The following is a 23,461-nucleotide window of genomic DNA, read 5'->3' as shown; positions in this document are numbered from 1 at the left end:
GAGGAGCCCTCAGCGTTTTTACAAACTCTCATAATTCAACCCCCCTGTCAGAGTGAAGAGACTACATATCACATGAATGTGATAGGCAGGGTAGGGCTGCATAATTTATGGATCTGCATTTCTTTTTGATGAAAAATTTCTTTTTTACTCTTTTTGAGTCTATAAGCTCCGGGAAGGGTTTTTTTATTGCATCTCTGAACTCAAATTATGTCAGATTCTGTGGGCACAGTCTGTGCTTGTTAAAAAAACAAACAAACAAACACAACAACAACAACAACAAAAACACAACACACCGAAGTGCAGCCCTGGATTACTCTGGCCTGTGAACGCTGCTGGTCCCGCTCCATGCAGAGTAAAGCAGCTCCTTGCAGATCTGCACCGGTTGCTCCCAAGGATTAGTTCCTTTGTATCCAGAGGGAGCACGGGCATTCACGGCGTGCCAGGGATTATACCACATCGCCGGGTGCTAGTCCTGCTTAGCTGCAGGATGTCTGGGTGGCTGGGGGCCAGTTTGTTCCCAGGTGCTCCCTGCTGTATCCAGTATTACAGGATCCAACTGTGCGCTTTGAAGTGATTTGGCTGGGATTGCCCATGGGTTCAGTATCTCTCTGTCCCAGATCCCTTTTCCATGCATTGCATGATCCACCTGGACCTTGGTTCAGCCCTGGTCAGTGACAGCTGCCTGCAGTAGCTGCCAGCACCTTCCTCCCAGGTGCTTGATGGTTCAGGGCTGGTGTACCAGCTCATTGCAGGTTCATTCCCAGCTGCACTGTAACCTCTGAAAGGTTGGAAATTTGGGATCACTGTCTTCTGTTCTCCTGCACTTTGTGTGGAAGATGCAGGAACAGTCGTTGCTTTGAGTAAACAGCAGCACAGCAGCATATTGCCCCAAGAAATTCTGGTCTCGCTGCAAAGAGGGGTGCCTGGTGGTCAGAGTGTTGGAGGCTCAGGCTTTTGGAACAAGGGCTCCCTGTTTTAGAAGATTATTCTAAGTGAACCATTGCAGGCCGTGCTGACTGAGGTCAGAGAGGCTCATATTGCCAGCTGCACTAATTTGTAAGGATTTGGGAGACATACTGATCTTTTCTGGAGATGAACCACTGGAAATAGGGAAAATGTTATAAAACTGTGTGCCCAAGTTCCTACTCCCTTATCTCTGTGTGAGTGTTGTCAAGAGTTTAAAATATGTGTGTGATAAAGCACTTCATGGAGCAGTTGCAATAATGGTGTGTCCTGAAAATCATCTCCCCCTTCATCAGAGTTGGGGAGCAAGCCTAGAAGAGCTGTGCCAGCAGGATAGGAAACCATGTCTGTCAGTCAGACTGGTGTTGGAGTTCGGGGTGCTTTGGATAATGAGACAAAAAGAATCAAGACCTTTTACAATGTATATTTTTAATGGAGCTGGGAAATGGGGAGAAAATTGGAAAGCTGTTTCTGAGTCCTACAGGCACTTGGGAGGTGGTTAGGATATCATTAGAGGCAATCGTGGGCTGAGAGTTTCTCTTCATATGTGTGGAGGTTCGCACTTGGCTCCCTGCCAAATGCCCAACCCCCCCAGTAGCAGCCCCTCTCTTCCCCCCTTTTTACTTCCCCCAGGGCAAAGGAAAAAAAACTATGCAAATTGAAGAACCCAGAAACCAAGCTAGTTATATAAAAAATATATTTTATGTATATTACAGTTAAGATGCTTTGTACACAGCAAACGGGAATCCAAACACCCCCCGAAGGGATAGGGAAAGGGGAAAAAGGGACAAAAGGAAACAAAAAGGGACACCCAATAGATATGCGCAATCAAACCCGAGAACCAGTAAAATAACTTGTAAAACAAATCTCACCACGTCCCTTAGAAAGCAGGATTGGCAGACACGGCCAGCACTCTCCAAGGTTCCACGTGGCAGGCCAGTGGATGCTGCAGCCTCAGCCTTAGATAAGCCAGACCAACGCAGGGACCCACTGCTCCCGACTCCGGCGGAAGAGAAGAAGAACGAAGGCTTCTCCTCCCTTCTTATACCACGATTTACGTAAAAATCGTACGGAATACTGGGAACACTGCCCCTTCTTTGGTTACAAACTGGTAACCAGGGAAGGCCTAGATTAAAACCACCACAACATGCAACTGAAGTCAAGAGCAACGCAGACCTTTATATAAAAATAAAGAGCAGAGGGACTGTATAAAACAAAATGCATCCTAATCCTGTTGCACAGCCTTGTCCGACGTGCTACTGTCGATGCTGGATGGTGCCATTCAACAGCAGTTGGATGGGGAGAGATTACTCCTGGAAAGGTCCTGTTTAAAGGGAATTGAAAAGGTCGATATTAATGGACTAGGAAAAAGAAAAATGAAGGTGTTATACAAATACTGTGTCAGGTGAGGAAGTGTTCCCAAACTGTAGAGAAGAGTTCTGTCCTTTTTATCTTGTAATACTGAATAAGAGGATAATGAATTTTATTAAAGAGCTACAAAAGTTAAATCTGATTCAAGGAAAGGAAATACAGTGACACTGCTACAATTTGTCATTCCCTTCTTGACTGTGGTAAACTCAAAAATGGAATGAAACTGTGTGGATGTGAGAGAATCCAGGGAAATAACAAGCAACCTTGTTAGGGGACTGCCAGAAGGGACATCAAAACTTGGACCTTTCTGGGATCGGCAGCACTTCTGGGGCCACTCATGGCTTTTTGTCAGTGTCCCCCTATGTGACCTCCCTCCCTTCTCTTGGCTACATGGATTAATTTCCAACCTGCTGCTGTCCATCATTTCTACTTTGCTTGAAATTCACCTGTCAGGGCACATGGCAGCCGTGACGTGGACGTGTTGAGGAGCATCCCTGGTGGGACAGTGTGGACTTGCAGTGAAGGGAAGGCGCCGTGCTCCCAAAAGCAGCCTGCCAGTCCTCCCCAATTAAGGGTGATGGTTTTCCATGCGAAGCCAGGGTATCCACAGAGACCTGACTGAGCTCCCTGCATAGTGCTGCAGTGAGCTGTACAAAGATAATTGAAGGTGGCAGTGCTGAAGATTCATCAGCGGTGCTGGAAGCCTTCCAGTGATGCTGAGCTGACAGCAGGGCTGGGCTGGAGCACGAGCCCACGTGGGGTGGGACCCCCGCAGTGTCCCGTCCTTGGTGTCTGGGTGGAGAGGATCTGCTTTGTGCTGGGGATATCCTGCGGTGTCCTCCCTCTGCTCTTCAGGTTCATCCTGCTAACAAACGGTATCCCTCATCATCAAAATATTTTCCGCAGGCCCTCTGGTGATTGCATGAGCGGTAGCAGAAGTCATTAATTCTGAAATGTGGGCTCCAGGGGACACTTTCAGCAAGTTCAGCTGGCAAATAAACCTTTAAACCTTTACTTGTTAAAGCTTCCCCTGTCAGGCAGGTGCTGGGCTGTCATTCACCAGCCTACAGCCCTCCTCAACAAGCAGCTGCAGCATCCCTCCTCTGCGTGTCCCTGCGAAGCCAAAAGGGCAGAAGATTCCCTAAGCCTCAGCAAAGCTCTTGTTTTCCCCAAGAGAAGTATTTCTTCAAAGGACTATGGCAAGGTGACTGTCATTTATACTCTTTTAAACAAAAATCATAACACCTGATGTGTTATTTGAGCAGTGTTTTGGCTTTTAAAAAAATTTTTTAACTGTGCATCTTCTGAAGTCTTTCTAATGTAATTTGGGATGATTTGCAACTTCCAAAAGGAAGTCAAAAGGATTCAAACCGCCTGGTTGAGGCTGCTTGTTACACTGAGCAGCAGTTGGAGAGCCGCTTTCCCATCTGATGACTTTTGGTTATCAAGCAGGGAGGTAATACCTAATACTCAGTAAAAAGCCTAAATCTGTCTTGTGAAAAGGAATGAGTTCTTTCTGAAATGCTTCAGTGCTGAGACACATCTAAATCAAGTTATTGGGCGAGGGGTGGCTCTCTGCCATGGGGCGAGCAGCTTCCCGTGAACACTTAACTGCGTGTGATGCCTGAGCTGAATACCCTTCAGAGCTGCTTAACAGCTTCTCTTTTCCATTTTGGTGATATCTTTCTAAATTATACATTAAACTTATCAGGCTGAGTAATGCATCACAGCTTCCCTGTGTCAGACTTAATGTTCCTTACTCAGCTGCAGCTTTGTGTTTGCCTTTCCCTTCTGTTTATTGTCAGGCAAACCCCGGGTCCTCCTTGCTGGGAGCAGCCTGTGGCAGAGATGCTCTGTAGGAGCTGGGGTCCAGCTGCTGCTCTGAGTGCCCACGGGAGTCGGGGGCTGCCCCATCCCAAGGCAAGGCTGGCTCAGGAGAGCAGAACCTGCTGTACTGTCGATTCTGTGAAAGGGCCCTGAAAAATGCTGTGTCAATTGAAGCCATGCTGCTGTCCTGTGGGATGTGGGTTTGCAATAGGTGGAGTGCTTGTGGATAAATAAGCCAAAACACCCAAAGAATCTGAGCAGCCACCTCATGAGGCAGCACACAGGGAGAGCAGCTACAGTAGTGTGTTGGCATTGTTGATTGTGGGTGAGAAGGGACTGACACCATTGCTATTGTGATTTTAGGTGCTACAGGAAAAACAAATAATTTGCTTCTTTTCCTTTCCAGTATGTCTGAAGACAGATAGTATTTGGTTAAGTGCAGCTTTAAAATGGAAACCCAAGCAATTTTCTTGCAGTGCCTTCTCAGACTGTTGTACAGCAAGATGCAAGTAAGGACAGAGGCATCTCTCTCAGTTTTAAGTGTTCTACATTAATGCCAGTATCTTCTGGGAAATTACCAGGCTTTGTTGCTGGAATTCTGTGCCTGTTTGCCCCTCGTAGAAATTGTCTCTGTAGGCACTGAGGACAAGCCTGTTCTAGAGGTGCTACAGCTTCTTCTGAAATGTTGGTGTCGCACAAGGTTGACAAAGGAGGAATTCCTAATTTTAGGGTTCTGTTTCTCTTACAATCTCTTTGTGTTTTGAGGTCTTTTATGTTTCTTCTATTGGCTGTTAAATACCTCCCTGCCAGGAGACGGACTGAGTTCCTTCCTTACTTGCTGCCTCCCCTCTGAGCATCCTCTGCATCACCACCTTTTGAACCCCAAGTTCTTTGGCTACATCAGGCCCTTCAGTTGCAGATGCTCTGCAGGACTGGTGCCGTTTGAAGCACTCCTTTTATATTGTTACATTTTATTTTATTCTGATGTATATATAAATAATTGGATGCCTTTGTAGGCTGCAACTATACTCCTGAGTCATATATCCACCAGCTTTTTTTTTCCTTAGAAGTCGGGAGGCAGCTATGGGAATTGGCGCTGCTCTTTTAATAAATGCAGTCACTCCAATGCCTGTAGGTAGCACCTGAGCGGGTTTTTCTGAATAGTGCAGCTTTTTCTATTTGTAACACACTTTCACCTTATTATGTTTACATTCTATAGCAAAACACTGTATGTTTTCAGCAAAATTAATCAGTATAATTATGTGTGATTTCCAGTGTCAGGTTCAGCTGAAACACTGATTCAGGGCCGTGATTAGCCTTCTCAGCAGCAATAGGGATGGAGAGCTAATCTGTGCTGAAAACTCTGATTTTGAAAGATTCCGTTTATACTCTGCTCATAAATTGAGTATTTCCTCTGACCCCCCCCAACCAGTTTGAATAAAAATGTATTTTTTATCTGATGGAAGTGCACTGTGTTTGTTTTAGATTGCAGTTTTGCTGCTGTTTGCAGAGGCTGCTGCTACTCAGATGGAGAGGGGCTGAGTCTTTATTATCAGGACCTCTGCCCCTTTGCATTTGCCTGAGGTTATACCAAATGAACTCCTGCAATTATTTAAATCTACATAGTCTTCATCTTCTCTGGTCCCAGAAAAAAAATGTCATGAATATTCTGTGATTCTGTGGTTTTGTTATATTGTTTCTGGACAGTGCAGCAAGAGCTGCATGAAACGCCGTGAAATGCCATTCCTCCCATGTGAGCTGCCTGCGTGTGGCTTGTAGTTTGTCCCTCCACATAGAAAAGTAAGTTTTTGACTCCTTTCAGGGTTCAAGATTCGTTGTAAACATGAAAGAGTCATGCAAGTGTTGATTTCTTCTTTTTTTCTCCATTTCAGCCATGCAGCCTTTCAGAAGGCATTTTACAGACAGCTAGCTCCAAGTGCTTCATTTGCTCTTTCAGTCCTTTAGAAAGCACAGTGACATGGGGCCGAAGCTCGCACGTGGTAAAAAAGTTCAGATCAATTAAAACAATTTACTTTGTTGGTAATGATTCCAGACCATTGCAGTTTATTGGTAAATAAGTGACTTCAAAAGCATGTTCGTTCAGTGAGTGTAGAGAGGAAATGTTAACAGGTTCTTGGATAAATTATGTCTCTGGTCACAGACTCGCCCTGCAGACCTTGCAGGGCCCACTTGTTGCACAGTCTGAGGGATTCTGGCTTTTGGAGAAAACCCCAGTTTCTGATGGCTTTGTGGCATTCGGAGAAATGCAGGTGATGGCGGGTGGCAGTGGACTGGAGGCTGCAGGTGCAGCCCTTTATGGGGGTTACAGAGCCACTGGGTTCATGCTGATGCTCAGCAGAGGTGAGATGGTAAACAGCAATTACTAAGCAGTTTTTATATCAGCCACAAATGTATTTTGCACAACTATTTGAATACTCTTTCAAAATAGACCTTTTTTTAGCAGAACTTAACAGCACTAAAAAATAGGAGTCAGTGCTCTTTTTGTCAGGGTCTCACTTATCCTGTGGACAAGTCTGCTGCAGTTTCAGTTTGCCTGCTTGGAAAATCGGCTGTCACATGCAAGGGACAGCCAGATCTGTCAAGCTCCACACAGTTTTCCAGTTCTATTGCATTTATTTATTAAATTATTATTTATTTCTATTGTTCCACACGGTTCTATTGCATTTATTGCCTTTTGTATGCTCTGAGGGATGATGGTTGTTTAGCGACAAGACCCTGGAAAATCATTCAAGTTGACAATGCTTTTTAGATTTCTTTTTTTCCTTGTGTCTCTATCTGTTAAACGGAAAGATGAGGATATGGTAAACATGCTGGGAACGTGCCTCCAAGCTCTGGGCTCTGATTTGTTGCCATCCCCACATCACCAAACTGTAGTGACGTGCATTTTACCTGTCCTGCTGCGGCTTCTGGTGTGGCAGAGTGTGCTCTGGTTATCAGCACACAGTGACAATCTAATCTCCTTAGATGTGATGGTTACTTCAGTCATTTTCAAACGGTGTGTGCAAGGCAGGATGGAAGTTTTTAGTGATGTTTTCCAAGTTCTTGCAATACTCAGCCATTGTGAACGTTTCTGACATAACACCAAAACATCAGGAAACCTGGAAAAGACAGCATTCCAACTAGTGGCGATGGAGGGCCTCCTGTGGCTGTGCACAGGTGTTTGTTATTGAATGTTCTCTGCCCAAAGAGAGGGATGCCACATTCCTCAGAGAGCGCTCTCCTAGCACACAGTCAAAAGGAGACTCTGCAGGGAATCCCTGTGTTCACCCATGCTGGTTTCGCTGCCTGTCGTCTCATTACACGTTCCTTTGCAGGTTTCTTTTGTGCTTGCTGCCTGTGTGGCAGGCAGACAGCACATACCATGTGGAGTATCTGCCCCCCCAGTGGGCCTAGCAGGACATGGTCTCCCTTGTGCTTTTGCATCACAGCATCCCCATTGCCCTGGGATGGACAGTGCTGTTCTTCTCAAAAACAACCCTATCTGCAGCCACGTGTGGCACACGTAACAACAGACACTCAGATCAGTTCTTACACTGTCCGATAAAGTTCAGATCTGAGAGGTCCAAGATGAAGAACAAAACTGGTCTGTCATTTTTCTGAAGGACAGCAAGAGAAGGGTCTTTGTTCCTCTTCTATATTCTGTGCAGGCAGGAGAAAAGTGAAAAAGCAGTAAATTTGAAAATGCACAGAGCACTCTGAGTCTGGATAATGCAGACTGTATTGCTGTTTCTGGGATTTCAAGGACTCTTGTCATAAGCTGTTCGTTCCTCAGCATTACCTCTCTCTTAGATGCTTCTTCAGATGCATTGATGCCTAAGCTCAAAAACGCCTTTGATCTGCGCTTACTTTGCCGAGCATTTACCAACTTAAAAGTACCCATGTTAAACTTTAATATTGCCGTGTCTGGCACTGGATGTTCCAACTACTGCTGCTTTTTTGGGATGTCTCAGAAGATCCCAGTGTATATAGCTGGGTCAAGTAGCTGATGGGTGAAATGAGTAATGACTTCCTGTGTGTAATAGTCTGCATCTGTTATTGAAATTCAGAAGCTTTCCTGCCTTTTCATATTTTGTAAAGTGTACAATGTCATGGGCATTGTGTGTTCTTTTCTCTTGCTACACCACAGTGTACGCCACAGGCAACAGCACTCAATTTATAAAATATCTCAACTTTGTAGTCACTTTTGGCAAGTAAATTAAAAAAAAAAAAGGAAATTTCTGCATATAACAGCAACTGCTTTGCTATTTGTTGTATTCTTCAAAAGGCATTGCCAAAACTTCACTGTTGTTCTGGAGCATACTGTGAAATAAAAAGATGAGGGAGGTTCTCCAGGTGAGATGCAGCCGTGGAGTTGTTGCAAAGTTATCAAGTTAGCAGAGTTATCAAAGAAATTGATAACTCTCATGTGCCACGTACGCTCACCTGATATATTTGCTTTCACTACTTAAAAATGTAATTGGATGGAGCATTGGCATCTGTCATTGGCTCAGCCTGAGCCTAAGAGCTAAACAAAGCTCACCTTCCTCCACTTAAATAACACAGCTTTGGAGGTTATTGGGGCACTGTCATCTGCTGGGAAACTGCCAGGCTGCTCCTGTGCAGTGAATCTGAGACTGATGGAGCAGGCTGGAGGGCAGTTTGCTTAGCTGTCGCTGGGCTGGAGCACTCTTCTGCTCATCCCTGATAACATCTCTGTTAGCAGCCAGGTCACTTGCTCTGCTGTAGCAGTTTGAGGCAGGACGGGCTCACTATCCAGTTTACCATTTTCTTCTCTCACTGTATGAGGGACCTGATTTGGAGCAAAAAGGAGCCAGGAAGCAGTGTGTGCTCCTCCCTTGAGTTCAGAGTTGCACTGGCACTGACTAGAGCCGTTTGTCCACCCTGGGAGTGGTTCTGTGCTTGCTTCAACATAGTGAAATAGAGAAACAAAATCCATTCCTTAGATCTCCCCAAGAGAAACCTGCATGCCTACACAGCCAGAAAGGACTCGGAGTCCTCAGAAAGGCATTATAAGGAAAAACTCCACTCTCATCAGCAGGTCAGAGAAGCCCCTCTGAGCTGCACAGCAGCACTGGTGGGGTTCACATTTCCATTTAAGTTTCCAAGGCATCCATGTGAGAGTCTCTGAAGTGTATGTGCAGCAGGCCCAAAAAGTTGGGCTTCTGCAAGTCTACAACAGGAGTGCTGAGATGCTAATCCCTGTTTGTTAATCCCTGTGTCTGGGGGAATTTGAGACTTCTGAGTGATAGTGAAGAAGAAAGAAGGTTGTCTAATAATCTTCTTCTTGCATTTTGGAAAAAAATTCAAGTCTGATACTCTTTTTTTTGCTTTAGGATTTGATGTTTCCAGTTTAAAGTGCTGCCTCAGTTCCCAGCTGGCTACTGTGGGTACCTTTCAGGACAACCTGGCTAATCAGTCACAGCTGTAGGGAGAATGGAGGGAGGCCAGCATGTCCTTGACATGGCAGTTTGGGGTGTGCCTGGTACCTAGCCATCTCTGCCTGTGGGCACAGCCCCCTGTCGCTGGCATTTATGAATCTTTTGTTTGGACTCTTGCATCTCTGTGAGCCCTCACATCCGATGCAAAGTAAAGCTGGACTCCAAAATATGTACCAGAGGAGAACTTCGGATTCCTTGGCACTGGGGTTACTCATATATGGAAGGGTTATCTAGGCATAACAAAACCTTCAAAGAGTAACCCGTATGCTGTCTAGCAATGTCATAAGGGTTTTGCCATAGGAACAAAAATGTTGCCAGACTATAAAAGGCAACATTATGAAAGTGTTTTGAAGGTTATCGATGTTATTCCTCTGGCAATTGTATTATCAGTCACTGATATCAAAAGTAACAAATTTAAAGAAGTTATAAACGATAGAGCCCTTGGAGCAAGAGCAAAGAATAGAAATATAAAGGACTTGTTGGCTTACCATGTACCATATAGGCTGCACGGAACACTACAAAGCATTTCTCTCCTGTTCCTCCAGGCAGGCATCAGGCTCACACGTGCTTCCTTTCCAGGCACCTGGAGCCTTGTGTCTCTGTGCTGTGTGCTGTGCAGGTGTAAGGAAAGGAGCCAGGGCTGGTGAGCACAGCTCCAGCCCCTGGGATGCTGCTCCCAGCACTGCAGAGAGCTCCCTTTCTGGTGGGCTGGGGTCCTGCAGCACCCTGTGAAGGCTGAAGCTGATGCTTTTCTCCCACATGCAGGCAGGCCAACCCTTGGACGCAGCCTTAGTCCTACACATCCTCTCTTGCTGCATGCTGCTGTGCCACTGCTGTGGGGAGTGTACACAGGGTTTGAGGGACAATCCACTTCCAAATGATTTTAAATCGTTTTCATCTGTACAAAAATAGCTTGGATCTGAGTGAAGCTTTAGGAGCAGCACTGAGGGGACAGCATGTCTCTGGAGGAGAAGCTTGTCATGAGCTCTCAGTACATTCTCCTGGGCTTTTCTTGGAAATGTCAGCTTTTTATTACTTGGTCCACCTACAACAATTAAAAAAGTAAGAAGTGAAGTATCTTCAGGTACACACTGAACTGTTCTTAATTCACAGAAATGCATTAATATTTAACAGTTAATAGTGTTATTGAGGCAAACTAGGCCATCAGCACGAGAGAAAAACTTGCACCATCTGCATTCCAACTGGAACTGGAAGCAGTGCATTCTGTTGATAGAAACTTTGAAAGCACTTGGTGAATGTCAGCAGACCTTTGAAATTAAAATTTCTTCTTATTTCAGACCAACTATTATCGTATCTCTGGCTTGGATGAGCTGGGAAAGGACAGAAGCCACTTGGGGCATGATTTATAGTGCTGGCATTTCTGGCTGGTGATGAGGATGGAAGCGTTCTGAGCTGAGCTCTGTCTGAGCTCGTTTGAAATGCAGTGACAGAATTCCAACGTAAAGGTTGCAAGAAAAAACAGAAAGAGGGAGAAGAGATTCTGTACTTCAGAGTGAAAAAAATAAAGAGTCCTCACAAATGTCAGCTGAGGGATCTCTGGCTCACACTTGTTGGGGAAAAACAGTCCAACTGCAGTAGCAAATCTTTTACAGAGCAGCAGCCTACAAAGAGAGCAGCACCATTATGGCATATTCAGTACCTTGGTATTTACATTTTTGTCTGCGATTTGATGGTGATTTGCCCATGTGTGTATGGGCAGTGTAATGTGATTTCGAACTATTCATGCAGATGTAGGGCAGAACTCTACTCCACATCTGCAGCTTTGGTGGCAGCCTTAGTCCTCACTGGTGCTTTGTGGGCAATGGAGCATTTGCTTTGTTTTACCCTAGAAAGAGCTGTGTTTTGCTGTTACATCGAGTAATCTTGGTGTATAAATCAGGCTGTATCAGTTAGCAAACTCAGTTGTTACAAAAATGAAAAGCACAATTCAAGCATAGGACACTGAAATATCAGGTGGCTTTGATGTTCTCCTCTGCACCACTTTCCTTGCAGAAGAAATTCCCCTGTTCTGGAAATGGTTGCATTATGCAGGTTTAATATAAGAAAACACAGAGGCACTGTTCTAATGTAAGTCTTCAAAGGTGGTGAGCTGGAGTAGCAGAATGTGCCCAGTATAGCAAGAAATGTGTGTCTATCTGTAATAAGCCTCATTTGTCAGGAAGAGTATCTCGAAGGAGTTTCGCTTTGCCCTCAGCGTTATTGTTTGAAAATCCTCAAGGCTTTTGCAGAATGAGTTGTAAAACTGCAGAGAGCAAGTGACAGGGAGGAGGAGGAGATACGTGATGATTTCCTGTCAAATCTGTCTCCCTGCAGAGACAGTGCTGGATGCAGCAGCTGGGTTAAAGGGCAGATGTTTTCATTGTTATGCAGTTTCCTTGAGTGGGGGTGTGACCAAGCTGAAGTAGGACAGGTTGCTCTCTGGAAGTTTTCTGTACACACTTTTTATCATGGTTGTGTTTTCATATGTGGGCAATGGCACAGCTTTAGAAGGTTATTAACTGAGTCAGCTGCCCCAGCACCTCCTCTGACCAACTGCTTAACAGCTGTGAAAGTCTCAGTGTGGTCTTCCAAGAATCCATACCTACAGTCTTAAAGGACTGAGTGGAAAACAGTAAAAACTGTGGGTTTGAAAGAGACTCCTCTGCCTTGCTCTGTGAGTGGAAGCCTGGAGCCCACTGTGGTTCTTGGGGAAAACCCTTTGGAGACCTGGGTGGGAGCCCAGTGCTGAAGGATGCACTGCTGTGCTGGGCATTACCAACACTGTGAGTGCTCAGGTGCCAGAGACTTGGCTCTCCTCAGACCTTCCCAGGTGACTGTTTCATGGTCTCCAGGGGGTTTGTTGCTCCAGAGCAATAAGCAGGACAGATTTCCCCGCTGCATCTCTGTCCCCAGGACCTCTGTGTCAGCACCAGCAGCTCTTCTGCGTGTTCCTAGATAAAAAAAAACACAGTCCCAGCTCATGGCAGAATTATCTTGTCCCTGTCAACTGCCTGTGTAAGTTAAAGCTTCCAGCTGGGAGAGGTGACACAGATGAAAAGAAATTTCCATTGTCCAGAAGAATAATACCTTCATGAGAAAGAGAAGTGCCTTTTGTTTTATTTTGCTGCATGTTTCAAGTTGTGCAGTATCATCCTTCTGTTACACCTTTTACTAGCACAAGATGTATTGCTATGAAAGGAAAAAAGCGTCTCAGAAATCAATTTCTTTTGGAACTTCGGAGGCCAGGAATTACAGTGTTGTATTTCTCTGTATCTTTCAAAGTATATGTTAAGTAAACATGATCCCCAGGAGTATTCAGAGGCAGCTCTTTCTGTATAAAATATCTTCAAATATATCACATTTGATGATGTATTGGTGAGTGTTTGGTATTTGTTCTATATTAAGACTCTCTTAGTTTCCTGCTCATGCTATTTAAGTGCTGCCCGGTGATGCCCACGCTACTCTGTGTGCTGTGCCCTTACCAAGGTATTGAAGAAGAACTGGGAAGCGTGTTATAAAGCATGCAGATAAATTAAATCTTGATTCCCTTTAAAATAGTTGCAGGAAATCTCATAATCTCAAAAGAATTTTCTTGCTTTCCAAGCTCTTCAATATTTGCAGTACAGGGAGCTATATTGGCCTCTAGCCCATCTCTTGTCTCAAAAATTAGTGAATTTAAACAAACAAAAAGACTTAAAAGAACTTGGGCTAAAGAAGTGGGAAATGACTATGTGTTGAAGTTGTGGCATGCTGACCTTTGGAGACAAGGTGTCCTCGGTATACACAGGGCATAAATCTTGAGACTCCAGGCATGGCTGGGGTGTGGCAGTGGTGGAGAGGATGGGGATGACCACTGCCCTGGAGGGGACCTGAATCTTCTGTACACAGGCAAGGACAGTGACAACTGGCAGCAGCTCCTGAGCCAGTGCATGTCAGGATGCTGATTTAACTGCATTTAAAACCATATATGCACCAGTGTTTCTTTGCTCAGCTGAGTCCTGGCATTCTTTCTTCCTGAGGAATCTTTTAAGGGACAGAATTTCCACCAGCTCCTTTGTCAGCTGGAGCCATAGGACACAAAGCTAATTCAAAGTGCTGTACTGGCTAAAAGGGATTTTGCAGTAAAAGGAGTTCTACTCCACAACACAACTTCTGCTTTGTGTCCAGCTCTGGGGTCCCACTCTCTTCCCTCTGCTCCAGTGCTTTAGCTGGGGAGCCAAGGCTGTGCTACATCTCTGGTAATTGTCTCATTCTCCCTAATTAAACATGCCCAGCTCTAAGGCAATGGATTGCACATTCAAAGTCAATGTGTTTGTTTTCACGGTTAGTGTGGAAGATAAACATATTCTAATACATCAGCCACCGGGTTGTCTTCTACAGCGTGACCTCAATTAAAAATTAGTTCAAGGATAAAGAAATTGCTGGGATTCAAACCAGTAATCTTGCCCAAAGCTAGCATTTGGTGTCTGGAAAGGAAAAAATTCCATTATTTCTGTGTCTGTGTTGTATCTTTGTGCCTTGTTCTTCAGGTATCCAGGCTCTGCTCTCAAACCTTTGAAAATCCAGAGGAAACCCTCCAGACTGACACTGCTATGAGCAGAAGATTCTGTCATCCATGTGTCTGGGAATGGTTTCCCTGATTTGATTTTTAGATAGCATAGCAATGATACACAGATACTCCCAGTACCTGTCGCTGAGTTACCTGTGGGTACTGAAGCAACGTGTGACAGCACCCCCTCAAAACCACGGAAACCTCTTAGTATTATTGAGTTTTGGCATAATAATCTGTTGGATATTGATCTAGTCAGTGCACAGCAGTGGATGTGAATTGTCTTCCCAGAAAGCTGAGATTCCTTTTCAGCTTTTTGGATTGTTTGAAGAATTCAAAGGATACTTTGTGAAGGGATAGTTGTCACAAAAGAAAAAAACTATTTACGATTTTAGGGATGAAAAGGGAGGAAGGAGGCACGGGAGCTGCCTGTGCATTCCCCTGCCATGCTCTGTTGCTCCTTCTACCTTTCTGCTTCGTGGTTTAGTCATTAAGGCTGGAACAGGCTTCACCACACAAAGTACTTTGCAGTTTGGACACAACAGAACTAACATGGATGTCCAGTGCCAAGTGGGGCGAGTGGCTGTGCTTGGGGGTAATTCCTTGGCTGGGACTAAATTCACCAATGCTTATCATCCCTGAGGATGATTTATTTCCTTTCATCCTTCCAGCAGGGAGTACAAATGCAAAACTTTCAGCTCAGAGGTATTTTTCCAAATAAAATTATCTTCAGCTGTTGTCATCGGTGATTTGGGAGCCTTTGCCAGTGAGATTTTGCCTTGAGCTGATTGCCTTGGCTGAGCAGCTGAAGAGCAGCTGGAAGCTGGCCAGAAATGGCTTTTGCTTTTTGCTTTTAAAACAAAAAGAAATAAGACAACCAAACCAGCATGCTTTTGGATGAGAACAGAAGGAAAGCAGAGGTTTTTTTGTGCTTATTCTACCTGAGAAGGAAGACTTCCCTTCATGGGGGACTGACTCTGGGAAGTGAAGGCAGAAGCTGGTTGCTGAAATGAAAGGAGGGCTTCCCCCATGGCTGAGCCGGCCTGGAGTGCTGCAGGAACTGTCTGTTCCTTCAGCCCAGTGTCATCCAGCCCTTTGCTGGCTGCCCGTGCCCCCACACCTGCCAGAACTGTTTCAGTTTTATTTCAGTTTTGGGTTTCTGCTCCCGTGAAAGATACCCGCATGGAGCAGGCTAACGGAACAATCATTGTTTTACTTGGATAATTTCCATGGTGGGTAGCAGAGAAAGCTGCCCCGCTGCTCCAGCCACTGGGACAGAGGGCTGAGGCACTTTATGTGCCATTGCCGCTTTATGGATAATGTGTACACTTCCACCATCATGTAGCTTTTCTTCTGCATTTTTCATGAGAATTGGCAGTAGATTAATGGTTAAGCCATGGAAGAAATGTAACACCATGCCAGTCTGATTTATGGACCACTTAGTGCTGATGAAGCTTCAAACAAGAGTCAGACAGATGTTGCAGTTGCATTTTTCTTTATCAAAACTATCAGCTTTTTGTGTTTAACTGCTTGTTGCACCATCTCCTGCTCACCCTCCAGCAGCAGTGGAGCCCATTCATCCACCACACTGAGGAGGCAGGTGAGATGCCCCAGCATGACAGGAGGAGCCAAGGAGCCTTGCCCAGGTCAGGGACAGATGGCAGTGCCTTCAACTCAGTAGCGTGGGAAGGGAAACAGCTCTGCTGAGACTCTGGGCACTGGAATGACAGGCTGCTTTCCAAAAGGCACATTTTCAGAGCCATCTGCAGCCCAATCCAGGGCTCCCCTCCCTGCCACTCCAGTGAAGAGCTTCTGCTGTGGCATGTCCTCTTTCCTGGCACCGTTTCCACGTGGAATTTACATTTGCAATTTTTCTTTTAGTCTTTCACATCTCTCTTGCCCTCCTGGCAGATCACTGTGAATAGTGATTCACTGCTGATTTCAAGTTTTCAAAAACATACCTATTCTCTTCATTTTTCATCAAAACACTTCAGTTCACCAAATAGATTGGCATTCATGAGATTTGTCAATCTAAGGTCAACTTTTAGATGTAGATATAAGGAACAAACCTGTTGGGTTTGTGTTTATTTTACATGCTTTCATATATATAAAAAATACAAATTTCAGTGCCAATCCACTGCTGAGGTCCACTTGCTTGTGCTGAAGTCCAGAAGACCCGTCATCCTGACCTGACCAATGGGCACCATCAGGCTGTGAAAAACACAGCTATCTGAGAGGAACAGAGAAGCACCTGCAGAACTGCCACATTGCCCAATGCTGTGGTGGCAGCATGTCTTTGCTCCCTTCTTTGAAACTTCTTGGAGAGCAAGAGGCATCTTTACATGAAATCTCTGAAGCATATTACTTTTTATTACTTCATCATCTAGATCACTAATTACATTAAATTAGCTGATGGAGACTATTTGGGTGTATAAGTAATCATTTTTATTACCTGAACCTTTTCTGAATTATGCACTAGGACGGTGCTGTTTCAGACCTCACTGTGGAAAGGGAGGATGCGATGGTTTCCTGTGTCCTCTGGCTGTCTCTCATTTGGGGCAGATGTGCCCTGGGAAATGGAAGGTTTTGAACACTTCACAATTAAACATAAAAGGTTCAGTTGTTTGTCTCCAGAAGAATCTCGGGAATGGAAGAGCCAACAGTTTTCTTTGCTTTAGCACTTTCCAAAACTGCTCCGAAATAAATTGGTAGCTGTTCCTTACAAGGTTGCCTTGCCTCCTCCTTGTGCAGCACAACTCCTTTAGAACAGGCTGCAAGAATTTGATACTGTATTTTCACAGGATCTTCACTGAGAATCCTCTGGTTGCAGTTCTATCCATAGAGGGAAAAACATAAGCTCCTGCTTGCATGTCTTCCTAACTTAAAAGAGCTTCTTCTCCAGACAGAGGGATGTTTCTGGTTATCGAGGTCACACTTTAGGGGGCTGCTCTGCTTGTCATGTTGCTGTACACAGGCACTAGTGGCCTCTCCACTGCTACACCTTCTTAGCCAGCCTGGAGATGTGACCAGCTGCCCCCTGATCTCAGAGATGTGCAGGATGGTCTCTGTGTGCGGGCGGCACAGGGGATGTATGGTCACCCTGCACCTGGTGGTGGTGAGTGCTGCCCTGCTGCTGCCCTGGGCTGCTCCAGGTGCAGCTCCTGACACGTGGGCCTCAGTGCTATGCTTTGCCCATCAGAAGTTCGCTTCCACAGGTCTCCTTGGTCTGGGTGTCTGTGTACTGCTCCGGCCCTCCCCTGGTTTTATAAGCAAGTGCTCCTATTAGCACAACCTTTGCACATGAATGATATGTTGTGTTCCCTCTACTCCTTGAAACAGGGCTCTAACAACATTAATGAAACATTAGAGTTTTAATTACACCATTATCCTATTTATTTTTATAAATAATTCCAAAGCAGTCATTAAAGTTTGCGAACTTAAAAGTAAATGACTTAAGGGAAAGAAATCAGCTCCTCAATCTTGTTATTATCTATTGTACAATCTCCGTGGGACGCTGCTGGGGAACTGGCAGAGTTGTTCTTGTTGCTGTTGTTAAGACGATTCATTTGCTCGCAGGGTGGTAACACAGCGCTCGGTGGGACAGCACTGCAGTGCATCACAGCGGGGTTGCCTCCCGCTCACAGCCCCTGGGAAGGTGTGTGGGGAGAGGAGAGCGTTGATCAGCCTGCAGAAGCTGGTGCCTTGCTGTCCTTCTGCAGCAGCTCTGCGAACGGCTCTTGCAGTCCCCACCTTCTGCAGCTTGCTGGCTTCATCCACAGAGCTGCAACATCTTCAAAAGACAAGGAGTTCCAGGCTTGACTGTAAAGAGCCCATCGTTGGGGCACTGTGTAATATTGTTTGTGAGCCTTGTCGGCTCTTCCCCCCCTCTCTCTGTCACTGTATGGAGAGTGTGGCTGTTCCTGATGTTCTCAGGTTACTTTCTGTGTATTCAAAATAGCCCCGATGTGGACCAGAAATGATGGAAGCATTGGCTCATATGAACCAAAGGTCCCTTAAACCAAACAAATTACCTGGTGTTCATTGTAAGTGGTATTTGCAAGACTCTTGCAAGTATTCAGTGTTGTAGTTTGGAAAAAAGGTTCAATCTGACCAGACAAGGGGAGCAGGAGAGTTGCAAGCAAATGGCCCTCAGGATGGGGGAATCCATGTGCAAACTGTCATGTCTGTCTTTTGCCACCTCTTTGAAAGAACAGCTCTGATCTCGGGGAAATCCAGGATGTATTCAGATCTAATTATGATGCTTTCTATCACGATTTTAATTAGGAAGATAAATGCAGAGAGCTCTGAACCGGGGGCAAGCCCACTGACGTAACTCTTGCTCTGCTCTCCCTGCAGAACCCAGACATCGTGTTGGTGCACTATCTGAATGTCCCAGCCATCGAGGACTGTGGGAAACCATGCGGCCCCATCTTGTGTTCAATAAACACCGACAAAAAGGAGTGGGCAAAGTGGACAAAAGAGGAACTCATTGGGCAGCTCAAACCGATGTGTGAGTACCTGGAGCCGTTTTTGCTTCTTTGCTGTATATTTACAGTGTCTCTCACAGCCACCAGCCATCCCTGTGAAGGAGTCACTTGTCCCCGTACAACTCGTTTCGCATCTGCATGTGCTTTCTTCCTAATATGCAATACTTCTGGGATGCATGGTATGAAAGCTGCCCAGCTGTCCCCGAAAGGGTTTCCTCTGCACACTGGGAAAAAATTGTACCTGCACTTTTGAAGGCTGTTTGTAGGCATCTATTTACTTGCAGAGAGCCTGCTCGGTACTGGCAGGTGAATTCCCCTAAGGGCACTTCATGTTTGGGTGGTCAGTGTCAGGTCACAATGGGTTGCTGTAGCTTACAGAAGGCCCCATGGAACTGAATGTTTTGGATGAGCATCGTTTCCTATGGTTCTGAACTTTGCAGTCTGAAGAGTCTGCTTAGGTGCCCAGAGTGATGGGAAATTTGCCCTCAAACAGGCAGTTCTTTGGACCTCTCTGCATCTGGCTTGGTATATAATATTTTCTTTTGCATCACAGTTATACTGTATGCCTTCCCCTGGAGAGCATGTTCAAATGTACATACAAACAACTTTTTGCAATGAAAGATTAGACATAAAGTGGGTCATTAAGCAAGAGAAAATTAATTGTAGGAGGCACAATACCATATCTGAGTCAACAAATACCAGGTCTGCTTCTGTCCCTGCCCTCTGCCCCTGCCTGGGCACTGGTGTCATGCCTAGCTTCCTGTAATTGGAGGTCGCAGCCACGGAGTGCATGCTGATGTGTCTCTGCCATCCATGAAAGATCAGTCTAGTGCTGACTGCAGCCTTAGTAATCTGAGTTCGCACCACTCCTTTGTTGCATCCCGAGCTGTGCAGGCCCATGTATTTCTTTTCTGCACAAAGCTGGAGGGCAGAAGACAGCAGAAGAGAATAAAGAAAATGACACATTTGCCTCTGGGGCTGATAACCTTAGGCAGAAATCCAGGGTGTTGAAGGTGTAGCTGAGCCTGGACAAGTACCTTAACATTAAACAGGAGAGGAAGCAGCAGCCTGTTAAAAAATCTGCAGTGCATCAAGAAAATTATGTGAAAACTACAACGAACTCACTATAAATTTAATAACACTTGGCTCTTTTATGTCTCAGGAGGGAAGAGTGAAATTCTGCGCAATTATTCAGAGTATATATGCATGTACACGTCTCTGTTTATGGGTACATATCCTGGGAAACATCCTTAGAAATGTAGCTACAATAAAAGCTTTGGATTCTGATCAGACCTGAAAAACAAGGAGGACATAGATAACTATATTTGGGGAACGCAGAGGGACACTGCTCGCCAAGAAGCCATCAGATTTGGTTCCAGCGTGGGGTGTGCCATGAAGTTCTGGAGCCAAGCATGTTAGTTTCATCACATTTTTGCATTAATCATGTTCTTTCGCAGACTTCACAGTTTGATTGCCTGATGTTTCCAAATTTCTCTGCCCTAAAGCAGATTTGTCAATGACTTAATCAAAGTGTTGTGCTTGGTGTTGGTGGTGCAGCAACAGTCTTGCCTTTTTACCTGTTTTGTGTTGCAGTTCACGTTTTATTCCTCTGGACTTGGAAGCTATGTGAGGTTTTTGTTGATGCTTTTGTTTTCTTGGTTGCTGTTTCTCTTAAGAATTTCACATTTAAGACAATGTAGCGATGATACAGCTAGGCTGTGTGTGGAGGTCCAAGGACACTGTACCTGTAGGGAGGTTCCTATTTCAGACCACTGATGTCACTCGGGATTAGGGGAGAGAAGCTGATACTAGTTCTGCCTTTGGGGAAAATGCTTTCTCCTGGTCAGAGGCTAGTGGCAGTGTCCAGCTCTTGACTCACTGAGAACACGTGCTTGATTGTTCAAGTCCTATTCAGCCTGGACTGGAGTCAGGTGTTAAAGCTGTTGACTTCTGTCAGGTATTAAAGCTTTTCTACCAGAATCAAAGGTAGCAGATAGTCAGTGGTGTGACAGCCAAAGCCTGGGAGCATGTTCTCTTGGCCATGTGTGCCTGGAGAACTAAAAATGATGTGGCAGATGGCTGGCAGGGTGAGCAGCATCAGTCTTAGAGTCCAAGCCAGACAAATACATCAAACTGTTTTTTGTGAAATGCAGAGAGACCCTGACTGGGATGATCAGGGAGTTTGTTTCTTGTATCCATTATTCACTCAGCTCCCTCTTCCTTCCCTGCCACATCATCCCAAAGTCAGTCCAGGCTTCAGCAAGTCCTCAACAGGCATCAGGGACAGGCATTGGCTCCCGGTACCATCCTTGTCACCTCCGTGAGCAGAGCAGGGCACTGAGGTCTGGGTGCCGAGAGGTGGCTTCTGCCCTGGTCCTGAAGGAGACTGCTGAACCCAGAGCGAGCTTCTTGGCTGGCTGCAGGGACCGTGTTCCCTCATTCTGTGACTACTTGCACAGGTGGTTATGGATTAAACCCATTGTTTTGGAGTAGCCACACAGCTCTGAGAGCTTTGTGGAAACAGCATTAACTTGTTCTAACGTAGCTGGTGTGTGAACTAATTAAGAGACTGAAATGACCCCATCTGAACATCCATGAAAGGTAAATGCTGCAGATGCTCTGAGGATTTGAGGTTTTTTCAACACCTCCAGCTAGGTTGAGACTGTAAATAATTAATCAGCCTGATTTCCAGCTTTGGATTTTTGCTTTAGTTCTGATGTATTTGTCACCTGCCTTTGCACTGGGACATCCCTGATCTCCTGATTGTCCTCTCTGGACTATCACTGTTGGCTTGTAAGACCTCAGTTTGACAGTCCTCAAGACTGAAGCAGATGAGCCTGAAAGGGCTGGATGCACATTCGTGACCTCCCACAGGATCATTACTCTCTCCTTCCAGGCTCAGAGATGAGGCCTCTCATTTTGGAGGTGTCAGCAAAGGTCAGGGAGCACAGGGAGGGCTGTGACACCTCCTCTGATGGCAGACCTGCAGTAATCCGACTGTCGGGAGCATCGCAGTTGGGTGTCTGAATCAAAAGGGTTATCTTGTGTGTTGCTTTGGTAATGGATGCAACCTTTGGGGACATTTGTGCAAAGTGAATAGCTGTAATACATGAAAATTCTGCAGAAATGTTGTCCGAAACACCTGTAAGTCATTTCAGGATGCCTGGCGTGAAGAAGGGGCCTCTATTTGGCATTGCTTTCAATTTTGTGCCCCATTATAGTCTTGCTTTGAGATTTCTCTGAACAGATTAGCAGATGTCCTTAGAGGCATCTGGTGGTAAAAGCAAATTCAGTGGCAGAATCCAACTCAGCAGAATTCTGTATATAAACTCCATATGATCAGCAAATTGTGGGCCAGCTCATGTTGGGGGTTTCTCCAAATCATCCCCTTTTGGCTCTCTCATCCTTCAGCTGGCAATATATGAGTTACAAGCTCACAGCTGGTGCTACGTTGCAATCGTTGTTCCAGGTCCACTATAATTAAGAGCTGTCTTCCTTTCAGAGAAAAAGTTTTTTTCATTCCTCTGCTGCATAGAAACTGAGGGCTTCTGTTTGTGCCCCCTGAACGCAGCCACAGCTGGAAAGTTTCACATGGTGCCAGTCAGAGTCAATGCCTCTGGGCATGGGCCAATCTCACCTCTTTCCACAGTCCCCAGTTCTGTGTAAGGGAACTGATCAGGGCCCCTGAGGTGACCTGAACCTGTGTCCCCTTATTGTTGCCACCGGAGATGGCATCAGATGCCTGCAGCCCAGAAGGAAATTCAAATAGCAGCAGTCAGCATTAATACAGTTTCAAAAATGGATTTGTTTTATCTTGACTTGAATTTATATTCAATTTCAGTAATTGGGTTTAAGGAGGGGGTTTATATTTAATCTTGAGAGATCAGTTGAACAAAAGTCTAAATGGGATAATTTTTACATTCCCCGGATGGTTTGTCAGAGCTCCAAAGTGCCCCTCAATGGGGTCAGCTTAGTTCAGCTGACCACATAAAAAGCAGCATGGATTCTTTAAAAGACTTTGGTTTTAGTAATGCTGACATCTGGTTTTACTGCAATAGGTTGAGTTTTTATTAAAAAGAGAACACAATAGTAGGTGCTAGATAGGCTCTTACATCCTACCAGCCACTTGGACTTCGAGTACCTCTGTTCACACTGTCTGCATGCCAGTATGAGCCACCTGCTCATTTAGCCACCTGCTTGGCTTCTCTCATCTTTTCGCCAACCCTTTCATTACACATGTGTGTGGCCATAAGCAGGGGTCCCCTGCAAGAATTGCACTTTTCCTCTCCCTCTGAGATCTGCAGTGGCCTTCATGTCCCCAGAGGAAGCTTGTTCCTGTGCTTGTATGGACCACTCTGTAGGAAACATGGTTTCCCTCACGGGCAAGTTTTACCTACTGTAGAAACTACGAAAGAACAAAATTAGGAATCATGATTCAGCTGGTGCATTTCAGCTGCATTTGGAGACACAACAAATAATCCCACTGAGTGATGACAACAGTCCAGGATGAACCATTAGCAGTAATGGCAACCAACTTGTGGAAACCTAAACCAAATAGTTTCCTGTCTCCCTAAAACTTGGATATTAAACCAGCTGCAGCAATTGCCAAGCCTCTCTGGGAAGGCTACGGGTACCTCGCCTTTGTTTCATGTTCTTCTGTGGTATTTTATCTGCCCTCTTAGCACTTGGCTGCAGGGACCGGCAGACTCAGTTCTAGAGCACCGGCTGAGGGGGGGTCCACGTCTTGCTAGCAGTGCCAGTGAGGTGGGCAGTGCAGGTGAGTGAGGTGGGCAGTGCAGTGCCGG

General features: G+C 45.4%; 1 protein-coding gene across 7 annotated transcripts in view; it reads left to right on the top strand.

Moving 5' to 3' along the window:
• The window catches only part of CAMTA1 (calmodulin binding transcription activator 1), a 218,925-nt gene that overhangs the window by 146,635 nt on the left and 48,829 nt on the right, over positions 1 to 23,461 (top strand). For all 7 annotated transcript variants that reach the window (XM_027889335.1, XM_027889332.1, XM_027889331.1 and 4 more), the window contains one exon: positions 18,526 to 18,679. In XM_027889335.1, the coding sequence (XP_027745136.1) occupies positions 18,526 to 18,679 (154 nt within the window). The remainder of the gene's footprint in view (positions 1 to 18,525; positions 18,680 to 23,461) is intronic.

The sequence above is a fragment of the Empidonax traillii genome, unplaced genomic scaffold (genome assembly GCF_003031625.1).
Source record: "Empidonax traillii isolate 1590-97213 ecotype Southwest subspecies unplaced genomic scaffold, ASM303162v1 scaffold259:size690984, whole genome shotgun sequence".
Classification (NCBI taxonomy): Eukaryota; Metazoa; Chordata; class Aves; order Passeriformes; family Tyrannidae; genus Empidonax; species Empidonax traillii.
This window is presented reverse-complemented; position numbering and strand designations above follow the sequence as displayed.